This window comes from Diachasma alloeum, unplaced genomic scaffold (assembly GCF_001412515.2).
Source record: "Diachasma alloeum isolate Michigan unplaced genomic scaffold, Dall2.0 Dall_scaffold_00277, whole genome shotgun sequence".
Taxonomy (NCBI): Eukaryota; Metazoa; Arthropoda; class Insecta; order Hymenoptera; family Braconidae; genus Diachasma; species Diachasma alloeum.
The window spans coordinates 1,872,303-1,886,930 of NW_021680416.1; the positions used below are offsets into that span (position 1 = coordinate 1,872,303).

At 33.8% G+C, this 14,628-nt stretch overlaps 1 protein-coding gene across 1 annotated transcript; it reads right to left on the reverse strand.

Annotated features, from left to right (window-relative positions):
• Nucleotides 1-246: 246 nt before the first annotated feature.
• LOC107038032 (zinc finger protein 2 homolog) lies at nucleotides 247-11,487 on the reverse strand. Its single transcript, XM_015256896.2, has 2 exons — nucleotides 9,883-11,487; nucleotides 247-693 (listed from the first exon to the last, which is right to left on the reverse strand). The coding sequence occupies exon 1, from the start codon at nucleotides 11,485-11,487 to the stop codon at nucleotides 10,303-10,305; it is 1,185 nt and encodes a 394-aa protein (XP_015112382.1). The 3' UTR covers nucleotides 247-693; nucleotides 9,883-10,302.
• Between the last annotated feature and the right edge of the window lie 3,141 nt (nucleotides 11,488-14,628).

Consider the following 14,628-nt stretch of genomic DNA (forward strand, 5'->3'; position numbering starts at 1 on the left):
AGAATCTTTATAACAAAAATTTAAAATTCTTGAAGCTCTCAACTATTCAATTCCTTTCTTCTCCTTTTTATTAGACATCGGCATAATCACGAACTTTAAACAAAATGATTTTTTTAATTAATCAATTAGTTAGTATTCCTCAACAATTTTTTAATAATTAAATTAATCATCAATTAAACATTCGTCTAACCGAAACTCCCTTTTATGAATTTTAAAATTATTTATTCAACACCCAACAATCCCATCTTATGAATTATTTAATTCATAGTCAATGAAAATTCAGATCCTCGATTATTTTATTCTTTTCAAATTTCAGTGAAGATTAGTAAACTTCAATTATCCACACCTCAAAATTTTTCTCAATTTTTCTGCATCTGATCTTATCATCTTCATCTCGATTTACATATTTTAATATATTTTATATATTTTAATATATGTCTAATATGTTCTTTTAACTATAATTGGCGTCTGGGCTGTTGAGTCTGCATACAGCAATAAATAAATGAATAAATAAATTATTTTAACGTGTAACTTGTCATAACATTAACAATCTCATGATTGATGCCGATGCCTGTTCACTTATTCAGCTTCTCTAAACCCCAGACGACTGCCGAAGTATTAAAAGTATTAAACCTCCTCAGCATTTAGACGTATCCACGCAAAAATCCTCCAAATGTATAATTCTACAAAAACCTGTAAGATCAAGGGTAATAAATATTTCATACCAATTCCACAAGAAAAAAGTTGTTTGGGGTATCAATCGTATTCTATTTGTTCCATAATTCTACTTTAATACACGAGTGTTTAATCTTCTATCCGTGATATATCGACACAAACTACATTGTAGCTTGATCGATCTCCCACAATGTACAGTTTTATTGCTGGTATATTTGAACCATTTCCATTCCTTGTTCCAAACATTTTAGTGGAGATATCGTCTCTACAAATCTATCACTCATTTCGACATGATGATTTCCCTTTCAGGCGAGGTATTGAATGAATATCAATCCATCAATCGCCAACACTTCACACTAGCACTCTGAGCTGCAGCGACGTCAACGAAAATCCATTAGATTTGGATTAAAACATATTCCTTAATCTAACATCACAATTCAACGTATACTGAAAGAAGAATATCATTGAAATAAGCTCCATGGAAGATCAAACTGAGCTCTGATGATCTAAAAGTAAAGAGTCGAGCTGCAGTTGATGGAAAATATTTTGCATTCTAATCCATCACTAACAGAGTATTAACAACACATTAACATAAGACATTAAAATTATCACAGTTTGATGTCACTGCAGGCCAGAGAATGACAGCCAATGTGAAGTATCATTGTAAGTAACATGAAATAAAAATAAAATCCTCGTTATTCTCTGTACTTCCCACTGGAATATGATAACTGTACTTTTTTCATTACAGGATTGAGGTAGAATCCAATTATTTATTCATTTTTTCCATATTTTTTGATGATAAAATATTGATTTCATTCCCTATTTTCTCATTTTTTTTTTCAAAAAACAGTGCTGAAAGTGAGGCTCTACTTCCACTAAATGGTAAGCTTATTCACTATTTAAAAGTATACGTTAGCATTATCTTATTGGTTTTATCCTCGTTCTTGTAGCAATTGATAATTTATAATTATTACAACAGTGGTTAATGTTCTTCGCAGTACGATGAAAATTTCCATGTATAGTATTTCATATGATTTGAGAGGGGGAGGGGTTTTCTCACAGGAAAGTCAGTGACAGCTATGTACAGTACATACTTGCCTTACAATTGGTATTGTATCTCCTCAATCTCATATATTTATATATATATATAGTTTTTTTCTTTTGTTTTACTCAGGGGATATAGTTCACACATAGAGACCCTATTAGAACATGTATTATCCCTATAATGTAATGCAGTATGTACGTAAGGATGTGTTAGCCAGGATATGTCGGTGAGAGCAGTGTCAAAGCGTCGATTTCATTTTATTTCTTCTTCACTTTATTATCATTAATATTAATATATATTTGCTTTGTTTGAAACTGCTATTACAAAAGTGTATCTCATGCTTCTTTTCTGTATAGGTACATTCATTAATGTCGCGTGATCTATTTCCTACGTTTCTTTCACTGATGATTTATTTTTTTTATAATATTTAATCGTCGAGTTTAGATATCTCTCTGAATTCACTCTTGCGAATGAGTTCGTCATTATGGCTATGATTTCATCACTTATTTATTCAACATTTCGTTAATATTTTCAAGTCGGTTATGTATATTTATTTGTTTTACTCTTGTTTATTACGAGATAAATCCGGCGCGATAACCGTGTACATTCGTATTTACTACGAATTAGTTTGTCTACAGCGTTAAATCGGTATTTAACATATATGTATATATCATTTCGCGTGGTGATAAATCGTGATTAGTTAGCTAATTGATGGGAACGATTTATCACCAGCCCAATGGCACCCTCTGCTATTCAGAAATGAAAAAATTTCCGAGTTATTTGTTCATTATTTTAACTGTCAACATCAACGCACACGGATTTTAAGAGGCCTCGGGAGTAAAGTAAGTACTGAAGGGCGGGGAAAACTTTGCGACACGCATTCTCTGTCGAAAGGGGGTGAAAAAATTGAAGGATGGCTGGAAAAAATTGTTCCTCTTTAAAGAACTGGGTGAAATGAGCTGAAGGCCTTCTGGGGAAGATGAATAAGTTAAAGGAATGTTTTAAAACGCGAGGTGAAGGACGAGTGGAGCCACCATGTTGCTCACGTGCGAAGCGATTTCATAGAAATCTAGCGAATGGAATAGGAAATTCCGCTTTGCTGTTTTTTTTAAGAAAATGTCCAATAAAAAAGATTTTATAGAAAAAATCCGTATAATTTTGTCTTTTCATGAATTTTTTATTGCTTGCTTTTTTCAAATGAAAAAAGTTCACTTTTTTCATTTGAAAAAAACCATGGGATTTTTATTGATTTTTTCTATAGAATAATTTCCATTAAAAAATAAACTCGCAAATGAGTTAATCTTTACAATTTTCCAACGAATTCTCAAAGTTTTTCTATGAAACTTCGGCCTCCCTCTGCTGGAAAGGGCTTTAAAGATGGCGGCGCCCCCACCTCGTGTTCTCAAACATCTTTTAGAATGATTTACATTCTTCAGATCACCCTCAACTCACTCCATCCAGTTTTTACCAAAAGAACAAATTTTTAAAGCCAAATTTCAGATTTTTCCGTCCCCTCTCGACTCAGAATTCACGTCGCAAAGTTTTTCTCCAATTACAGCACATGATTTTCACTCCAGAGGGCCCTTAATGAATAATCACTCGTCTCCGCATTCAGCACTATTGTCTTATATCAGTTTTATTTCACGTGAAAAGAAAAACTATTGGTTTTTATACAAATAGACTAGATGAGGCGCTAACAGATAATGATACTTCTGTTTGGTAAAAATTTATCTCACAGGTATAATTCAACTATGCGGAAACGAGTCAATTGTATTTATTATATTTAACGGGCCCTCGGTTTTTTCATTTTTTGTTTCTTGCATTTTTCATTTAATTACTCATCTCACCTAATAATCTACCATACGCAGGCCTTCTAAGACTTACGGTAGCACGGTAAACCTTTCTATATAAAAATAAGAACTATTCCTACGTAAACGTATTATAAAAATAAATGGCATCGTACTCTGCTAACGAAGCAAAATGGTACAGGCGCAATGTCTAGCGACGCGGACATTGTTTTAGGTTTTTTTTATTATTTTTAGTATTATTTTTTTTGTTTTTGTCGGTTTTTATTCCTCAGTTTTGCTCTGTAGTTCTGGGCTCAACCTCGCTCGATATTCCATGAATCTCTATTTCAATTTGCCGACGAGAATCAGATGTAATGACATGGTCCATGAAATTTTTTTGTGATTTAAGGTGAGTATTGTGGAATTAGTAGAGTGAAATGATTTTTTTCAGTTTTTGGTTCGATAGCTTTTGATTCAGTCATGCAAACATCTCATTACATTTTTTTCTTCATCAGTTCGACCATTGGGTAGTCAATACAGGCTTCAATTTCACATCTGGAGCTCCCATTCTCTCTTATTTCAAGATCAACTCGTGATTACTGTGTTGTTTTTTTTCAATTATGGACTGTTCTTCCTAAGTGCATTGTATCGTACATGATGGTGGAGTGTCAAATGAGGAAAATATTGGAACATCCCAGCAATTTTACAACGTCCACTGCAAATCAGCGGTGTAAAAAAACACGTTTGAATGAGTTTTAGTGCCATTAAAAAATGTTAACATTTCGCGTATGAAAACACAACACAATCCACTACATTACGAATTATGGTGAACCTTGTTCATATTTTTTCACTCGTAAAAAATTTGCACCTCAAATTATGTACAACCTTGGCGCTCGAGGTAACGAAAAAAAGCCTCGAAATAACAAAATTCGGAGCAATTAGATGGCGAAAGGGGATTCTGTGGCTCTAGCTACATCACCGGGGATTAAAAATAAATATATTTTTTATTCACTCTAGGGTATATTGTTTCCTTAATTTTTGATGATTTACCGTTTGTTTCAGCCCTCTGCAATTTTTGAATAATAGATTTATTATTTAGGAAATTTATTTACGAATTATTTACGAAAATAATCAGGAAATTCCGGATCTATATTACGTTCTTATTATTTCACAGAGGAAACAGGAGAGATTTCAAGCTGAGATTGCTCATTTTAATTCAATGGAACAACTAATGTTTTCAACTAATTTATAATTTTCTTGCAGATAAAAATTCTAAGCCTCTGTAATAAAAAAAGAACAATGAACTTATGGAAATAAACGAGAAGTTTTGTATTTTATTACTTAGTAGTTTATAGTTTATACAAAAAACGAATTCATTTTTCGTAAATTTTTAATAGTTTACTGTTTGTTTCACTTCAATAAAATGTCTCAAATAATGAACAATTTTCATCGACCAAAAATCGCAATGAGCTTCAGTAATAAAAAGCCAAAAATCCTGTTTCATTTTTTCCATCTCATGCAGAAAACGAATTCAATTATAATAAATAAACAATTTGCTTCGAATAAAAATTGCCCTGAACAACACGAAAACCCATGAATGTACAAAAAACAAACAAGAAAAATCAGGAACTTACTCCACATGTCATTCCACGCCGAAAAAATATGAAGTTGCTCAACTCACTTCAACGCAATCATTAAAAAAACATCTGAACAGCTAAAAATTTAGATAAAAATTCTCCAGGCCCTTGCCCTCAAAAAGCGTGTCATTAACTACGTAGGATTAGCGCATATGCACAGAGACTTTAAATCACAGCTTTGAAGTTACATTTATCTCATAGAGCCGCGCACAATGACTAGCCAATAATAATAAAGATCGGTGATTTTTCATTCCCTCCATTTCACGTCAAAACACATAAATATAGTGTTCCTCATCCATCTCCCGATCTCTTCCCTCTCTACTCATCAAATTAGTCCGTTATGATAATCAGTCTTACCCGATGACTTGGTATCATATGGAATTGAAAGTCCCAGGCATATGCGCGCATATCGCAAACTTAATTTCCTCCATTTCTTCAATTACGAGAATATTTAAAAACCAAAACAAAAAAACACGACTGAAGAATTATTCACGTCTTAACAGTGTAATTGAAATGAATAAAAAAAACGTTCAATTTGTTGTTCGGTGACTCCACCGACGTGACTACTGAGTAGTTAACCGCAATGTCAATAAGCATTAAACTATAAATGTACAAGTCATGATTTCTCGGGTTGATTCAAATTATGAAATTATTAGGACGAAAATCGGGTGATGAGGACTTGATAGTTTCTACATTTCTTCATTTATCGATAACAGGCCTGTTACAGGCACAACAGATCATCCAGGTATTCTCAATTAATTTTATCAATGAAATTTCTCAACTAATTTGTAATTTTCTCGCAGATAAAAATCGCAGTGAGCCTCTGTAATATAGAAAGAGCAATGAAATTGTGAAAATAAACAAGAAAATTTATATTTCATTCTTTCTTATTTCATGAAAAAACTGAATTAATTTTTCGTTAATTTTTGATAATTTACTGCTTGTTTTAGCCCTTTACAGAACTAAAAAAAAATATTCATTTTTAACTGTTCGAAAGTGTCATCTTCTTATGCTGATGAAAATTTTGATCCACTGACCCGAATTGAATTTAATATATTTTAACATTTCCCTTTATTTTTAATTTTTATTCAGTTTCAGTAAATGAATCATCAATGAAAAAATAAATCCTACACGACGCCGAATAAAAAAACAGAATAGAAAATCCGTTCATTTAATGAATTTTAAATAAACAAATTTCATTGAAGGATGTTAATCTGAAATTTCAAGCACTAAAGAAATATTTCTAACATTGCCGCCTATTTTTTATTTTAAAGGGAAACGGAACCCCTGTGTCTGTATGATCTTTTAGAATTGTCTTTTCTCCTGCAATTATTATTTTTTATTTACGAAACTACTTCATTAACTCAACAATGCAATGATCGAGTCTATAAACAAGTTTCATAGATAAAAGGGAATAATTGTAAGAGAAATCACAATTCTAAAAGTTCATATAGACACAGGGGTTCCGTTTCCCCTTAAGGCCCGGATGGATCATCTTTCAAACGTTATCTCGATTGTTTTTTCCATCTTCATAATGTAAAATACATCACAATTTCCATTGGATTTTACATCCCGCAGGAATCCCTAAAAATTATGATTGTACAATTAAGAAAAGTAGAAAAAAACTGAACATTATCAAAACCGTTTTTAATAAAGATTAAGAAATAAGTCCGATAGAGAGGAAATAGTGAATGGATAATTTATCATGGTAACTAACGATCTGACAGCCATTGACTACTGTGACGAATGACGACCTAACAGCCATTAGATACATCAAATTATTAATTTACAATTTCCTCCCTATTCCCTTTATTTCCCCACTCACGAAAAATTTTAATAGAAAAACGTATCGAATTCGTTAGAAAATTCTATTGAATTTCTATTAAACTTTCCATTAGTTTTTGCCTGATTCTATTGACATGTTCAATAGAAAACATTCAATAGAAAAAGTCAACAGAATTCGATTTTTCTATACAACTTATTCTTTTCATATATATTCTATAGAATTTGCTCGACTCAAATTTTCCAAGTTTTTCTCATTCTATTTTTCTTTTCTTCTCATCAAGAAAATCAAATGAAAAAACTTAGAAAATTTGAGCCGAGGAAATTCGATTGAATTTTCTAATGAATTCGATAGGTTTTTCTATTAAATTTTGTTGTCCGTGCCAATATTATTCAAAAACGCTTTCTGAAAATGTTCAGCTTTTTGTCAACGTTTTTTTGATTGTACAATCATTATTTTTGGAGATTCCAGGGCTCCACAAAACTGAATAGCAATTGGAGATCATTTCAGATTATGAAAATAAAAAAAAAACAAGCAAGATCACATTTGAAAGATAGTCCACCCGGGGCTTAATTTTTATTGAGTTTCAGCAGATGAATCATCAGCTGAGAGCCAATCGTTTTACCGTTTCGTTACTGATTTCAATACGAAAAAAGTTGAATTTGATTCAAACACTCGAGAAATCATGACGCCTATTTATATTGGGCCCGCATGGCACGTCACTCGGATAAACCATTAATTTCGTCCTTCCACTGTTCCTCTTTATTTCCTTTTAGTCGCAGATTGTGAGCATACTAATTGTTAGCAGAATAGTTACAGATTACCTAGTATTTTCATCATTTAATAGAGCAGCTAATGATAATTAACAGTACCATTGCTAGTACTAGAGGAGCAGTATGATAATGAATAGCATTAGTAGGAGTTTATTACCCAAGACTAAATGATGTTTCTTCTCTGATGTCAAATGGCGATGAAAATGTGAATAAAAGTATCGTGTTATCACTCGTGAAAATATCCTCTCTCATATTCTTCGTTTCTGTTCTTCATTATTGCGTAATTAGTAATAATATTCGTGTGGCTACCAGACAAAGGGTAAAAACCACAAGTAGAGACCACTCTGTTCACTCTGTATCTCCATGACATTGCTCTGCTAATATATTTTTTTACGCTTTTTATTTTCACTTTTTCTCATTTTTTTTTTCGTTATAATTTTTCCTTTTTCTTCGTTTGATATCGAAATAGTTAAACCAATATTAAAACTTTGCTGATAATAATTACTATCTATATCACAGATCCAAGTGACTAAGAACTCCTTTAAAAATATAACATAAATATGGGTGTGATGATCGCGTTATACATACTCGTATGTATTTTATAGAAAAAAAATAAAGAGAACAAAAACAAGAGTTGTCGTGTTTTTGAGAGAAAAACATACGTAGAGATTTTGGAATACCGGTTTTTATGCTGGCATTTATACTTTCTTGTCCCTCGTCTCTGAATATGCTTTTGAAACAAGAATTCGGAAGAGAAAAAAATTCACTGAAAAAGGTAACGAAGTTGAGAGAAAATTCTATTAGTTTTTGAACGATTCTGTTTGTAACTGTCTAAGATAAATTATTGCATAGAGAAAATCAGTAGAATTTCATCTTTTTATACAACATTTTCGATAGGAATTCCTCAACATGAAATTTTCAAAATTTTTTCATTCAATTTTTCTGTTTTTGCTTCCGAATGGAAGCATTGTAATCACTTTTTTTTCGATTCTCCAATATTTTTTTTTGTTGTTGAAAAAAAACAGAGGAAATGTCGAGGAATTTTTGCAAATAGAATATAGAATAGAAATAGAATAAGTTGCATAGAAAAATCGAGTTCTATTGAACACTTCTATTGGAAAAAAATAGAATTTTCTATCGAAGTCGCTAGCTTCTTCACTGAAATTTATTCTTAGACATTTAAAACGTCAAATCAATTTGGTAGAATTAATTTGATAGAAAATTCTATTAGTTTGTAATTGATTCTATTTATAAAAGTCTAAGATACATTATTTCATAGAAAAAAACCGAAGAATTTCATTTTTTTATACATTTGCTATAGGAATTCCTCAACATGAAATTCCCTCAATTTTTCTGCTCTTTTAATTGAATAAAACAATAGAAAAAATTGAGTGGACGAATTTCTATAGAAAAATGTCAATTGAATCAGTTGCACAAAAAATCAAATTCTATCAAATATTTTTGTTGAAACTAAAGACAAAATTTTCCAATGAAATCGGCCCAAAACTAACAGAAAGATCCCCAGAAGTTCAATAGAATTTTCCATCGAAATCGCTGAATTCTTCCCCGAAATTTATTCGTGAAAATTAAAAAACTCAGATGAATTTGGCAAGACGAATTTCCTAAAAAAATATACATGTCCTATATGAATCCCTCACCATGAAATTCCCAAACATTTTTCACTCAATTTTTCTGCTTTTTCATTAAAAAAAAAAAAAACAGGAAACTGAGTAGAGAAATTTCTGCAGAAATATCACAATAGAATAAATTGTCCAAAAAAATAAAATTCTGCTGAACATTTCTACTAAAAAAAACAGAATTTTCCAATATACGGGAGGTTGGGGTAAAATGGACACTTTTGACTTTTTTTTAAATATTAGTGACGGGTTGAAATGTTGATGAAATTTAATAATTTTTTTTTCAATACAAAGAACAATTCTTTCCCTTTGTGATGAGCCTAAACTGAGTTCTATTGTTACATTTGTTTCTGAGTTATGAATAACTTTAAAAAAGTCTAAAGTGTCCATTTTACCCTACCCTCCCCTAATCAAAACCTAATCGCCAAAAACTAATCGAAGTTCCCTAGAATTTTCCATCAAAGTCGCCAAGTTCTCTCCAACACATATTCCTCCAAATAAAAAAGCTCAACTGACCAATAAACCCAAAAACTCAAAGCCCTTACCGCTGCCAGCATAAAAACGCCTACCCACGTTCCCGAAAACTCCTCGACAATAAAATAGTTCTCCTAGTTGTTGCGTTGAATATACTCGGGATAATTAATGGTAGTACTCGTATTAGTGTACTGAGCATACAGATAAAGTGCTGGATGTAGTCCAGGTGGTGGTATTCCACGATGTTCATGATAAATCTGATGCTGCTGTGACTCATGCTCCACCTGTTCCAAATGTGAATAACGTGACTCTGGACTGTCAATAGATCCAGACGACTCATGGGATCCCTGATAAACACTCTGCGTTGTCGTTTGATCTTGCTGCAACGGTGAACTAACATTATAAGGTGATGACGCTGATGACTGACAAACAGCTAGCTGCGGTGACGATTGTTGTAACGGCAGAGACTGATTTTCACTGCCGTTTAAACACTAGTTAGTTGTTTGTGGATGCAAAAGTGGCACTGGTAGCTGTAGGCTATTTTGTTTTCCTAAACTCGCTATTTCAACAGCAATACTTTTGCCACCACCGAGGCCATCCAACGACGATGGTCCCTCATTGTAACGTAAATCACAAACAGGACTCTCAAATCCAGTGCCAGGTGTCTGTCCACCACTGCTCTGTGGCGTTGATGGATTGTGATTGGCATTACTCTGATTCATATCACGATGCACACGATTCTGATGGCGTATCAAGTAACTATCGCGTACAAATGTACGTCCACATATATTACACTCGTACGTTGTTGATGCTGTGTGTGTACGAATGTGTATGGCAAATTGGCTCTTCGATGTAAATGTCAATGAGCAACGATCACAAACAAGGGGTTTTTCAGCGACGTGACTCCAGCGGTGTGCTGTTACGTATGATTTAACAGCAAAACGCTTTTGACATATGTCACAGGCGTATGGACGTTCACCTGTGTGCACACGTTTGTGAGTATTTAAACTGCTCTTCTGGGTGAATCTTTTCAGGCATAATTCACACTGAAATGGACGCTCACCGGTGTGCGTTCTCATGTGCACCTCGAGGTATGGCTTTCGGCAGAAACTTGCCTCACACACTGTGCAGTGATAGGGCTTGTTGCCAGAGTGTAATTTCATGTGTACGTAGTAGGACGAGGCTGAGGAGAGGACTTTGCCGCAGACTTTGCAGGGCTGGGGCTTTGATCGACTGCCCTCTTTCACTGTCTGCTGGCCTGTCGACTGGCGCGAGGGCCCGTTGTGGGGGACGTTCTGCACTGCAGGCTGACTCTGGGGGTTCACCTGCTGCTGCTGCTGTTGCTGCTGCTGCTGGGGGTTCGCCTGCTGCTGCTGCTGCTGCTGCTGATGCATCGTCTGTTGACTCTGTATGTGCTCCTCCTGCTGCGATAAATCCTCACGATCGTCAGACAAATTGACCATTGAATTCGAACCGTCTGAGCGCGATGAGGCTACTGAATAAAATCCCATTGGTTCACTCTTGATTTGCTGGTCGAACATTGACGTCATAATGTCAGGGTGCTGGGGCTGGGGCAGCACTTGGGGCTGCTGTACTGGGTCCTGGTGGGGGAGCAGAGTCAGATTGCGCTTGACAAACTGCTCATATCCTGCGTACCAATCCACCTGTGCAAACATTTTTTCATTTTGGGTTTCAGTCGCTTTTGCCTGAGGGAGAGGGACTGATATTTGGAGCCGTGTTTCGGCAGGCGGCGGTTTGAAGATTGAAAAGAGGCAGTCGAAATTGAAAGGAATGGGCAAATTCGAGCTGATCGTGTTGAGGAATTGGGGGCTGACCACTGCTCGGTTTACTTTCGTTTACTCTTGTCATGATAGGTGTTTTCATTACGGAAATCTAGGGAAATGCTTATTCCGGTTATCAAAGTGGAGTTTTCACTTTTTGGGAAAATGAGCAAAAAATTTTGAAAAATTTTGAGATTTATGGTAACATTGATTTATTTAAGATCATTATCGGTGATATTGTTTAACATGCGAAGAAGTGTCCGAAAATGTAGTGACTCTCAGGGCGAAGAGGTCTATTAGTGGCTTTGGAGGGGACCAACTTACTAATTTGTTTTTGGTTATTGTTTCAGTGAGACTAGAATTTTAAGATTAATATATGACCATGTATCGGTGTTTTAGATATAATTGACATTTTTCCACGGTCGAAAAAATTTAATAGAAAAACCTATCGAATTCGTTAGAAAATTCTATTGAATTTCTATTGAACTGTTTTATTAGATTTTGGCCGATTCTATTGAAATGTTCAATAGAAAATATTGAGTAGAAAAAGTCAATCGAATTCAATTTTTCTATATAACTTATTCTATTGAGATATTTTCTATAGAATTTCCTCGGCTTAAATTTTCCAAGTTTTTTCGTTTGATTTTCTTGATGAGAAGAACAGAAAAATAGAATGGAAAAAACTTGAAAATTTGAGTCGAGCAAATTCTATAGAAAATATATGAAAATAATAAGTTATATAGAAAAATCGAATTCTGTTGACTTTTCCTATTGAATGCTTTCTATTGAACATGCCAATCGAATCAGCCGAAAACTAATAGAAAGTTTAATAGAAATTCAATAGAATTTTTTAATGAATTCGATAGGTTTTTCTATTAAATTTTTTCGTGCGTGTCTCAATGCTTTCAATGAGTCTATTGCTTTCGAATGGGAACTTTGTAATCGTTCAAATTTAAGTTTTGTATGATCCAAAAAGTTCGAAAATGCAGTTTTTAAACCGCGTCCCTACGTGTGTGTGTATGTGTGTACGTATGCAACAAAGTTTTTCTTCAATTGTTCGCTAATGAATAGATGGAATTGAATCTTTTTTTTTCAAACATAAGTATTGTTGAGCCCCATCGATCGCCTTTAATTAAAATTTAATTCATCGGTTAGTTTTTTTAATTTTCGATTTTTTTCGAAAATCGTTTGTCCCATGATAACTAAAAAAATGTTCTGAATTGATTGAATGATGGGTTAAAAAATTTGTTTGGATGTCCTTTTGACTGAATTCGAAGATGAAGGCGATAGCAATAATCGTTATTTTGATTTATTTAAAAATTTGAAAAAATTTTGTATTTTTTGAAAATCAGAATTCCGGAGATATCTTTGAATATCATGCTTCAAATGTATTCAATCGTAGTTTAAAATGTTTGTTTCAATGCCATTAAGTCGCAGTTAAAAGATGATTACGATAGCTATATTGGTTGATTTGATTTTTATGATGATTGTTGAAAATTTAGAGTCTTTCATGCATTTCCCTGAAAGTGAGCTTTCTGATGGTTTCTTCTAATGTGATGTTTTAAATTCATTCAAGCACGTGTAAATAAAATTTTTCTATTAACATTTTATCGAAGGGTTGAGGGGAGAGATAGAACCGTAAAAAACAATCGGTCGTATTGAAGAAAGGGATAATAAGAATAGTGATGATAACATTCAATTAAGTTGAAAATCTGACAAAATTAGTTGAAAATAAATCTCATTCAATTTAATCAAATTAAATAAACAATAAATTATACATGATAGAGGGGAATGATGTGTAAAATAACCATTAGGAAGTATATTGCTAATTTATTAGTTTAGATCTGATTGCCATTTTTCCCAATGCTTCCAACGAGTCTAGATATTTATTCTGATTTAGATGAGCTACGATAAACCTTAAATCGTCAATATATCATGACCGAATGATGCGATTTGGACGAGTCAAATCTCATTTTAAAAATGAAAAAAATACTTTCAAAATTTAAAAAAAATCGTCATAAGTGATTCTGCCGATCTCGAGTAATTAAGTATGGAAAACAGCTAGTTTTACCCTGATCTTCCCTAGTCATAATTAGCGACAGCTCATGTGTGGGTTTATTTAGATATAATTGCCATTTTCCTCAATGCTTCCACCGACTCTAGACATTTATTCTATTTTAAATGAGCTAGAACAAATCTTCATAAATCGTCAATATTTCATGACCGAACGAAGCGATTCGGACGAGTCACATCTCATTTTAAAAAAGAAAAAAATACCTTCAAAACGAAAAAAAATCGTCAAAATTCACTCTGCCGATCTCGAGTAATTAAGGATTAAAAACACTTCATTTTGCCCTCATCTTCCCTAGTCATAATTAGTGGGCTTTGGAGTGGGTCAACTTACTATTTGTTTTTGGTTATTGTTTCTCATTCAGTGGGACTACAATCCGCCGACAAATATACGACGAATCATCTGACATGCAGCTCATGTGTCTGTTTGTTTAGATCTGATTGTCATTTTTCCCAAAGCCCCCAACTAGTCTTTTAACATTCATTTGACAAGTGACAGTAGATGTTAAGCGATCAGCTGATTGCATAACTTTTCCGCGGGCCAAAACTTGACAATCCCGCCGCCCCCCTTGCCCCCCCTCCAGCTTCTCTATTTCGTTTTATTCGCGATAAAAAATCATGTCGATACCCCACGCACAGTCAATTCCACAACGTTTATCTACTTTTCACGGTAATTTGACGCAGTTGTGCGCCTCGAATGATCACTTTATCCGCTTTATTTTCAGGTTTCACGGGGAAAACGAGGCGGGGGTGGTATTTTATCGTTGGAAATGCACGAACTTGCTGTTTTTTTTCGGTTTTCAATATTTTTTCCGTACCGCTGGTTCATAATTGTGTGAAAAAAAATACCTTGGCCTACGGTACCTTTGCTAATGTAGTGGTCCAGGTGGGGAATTGAAAGAGTTACGCTTCATTGAGCGAAAACATTTAGTCACCCCAAACAGTATTCACAGACACAATTCGTAA

What these genes read in the sequence shown, in the direction of transcription:
- LOC107038032 (XM_015256896.2), bottom strand. Translation starts at nt 11,487, where the DNA reads ATGTTTGCACAGGTGGATTGGTACGCAGGATATGAGCAGTTTGTCAAG.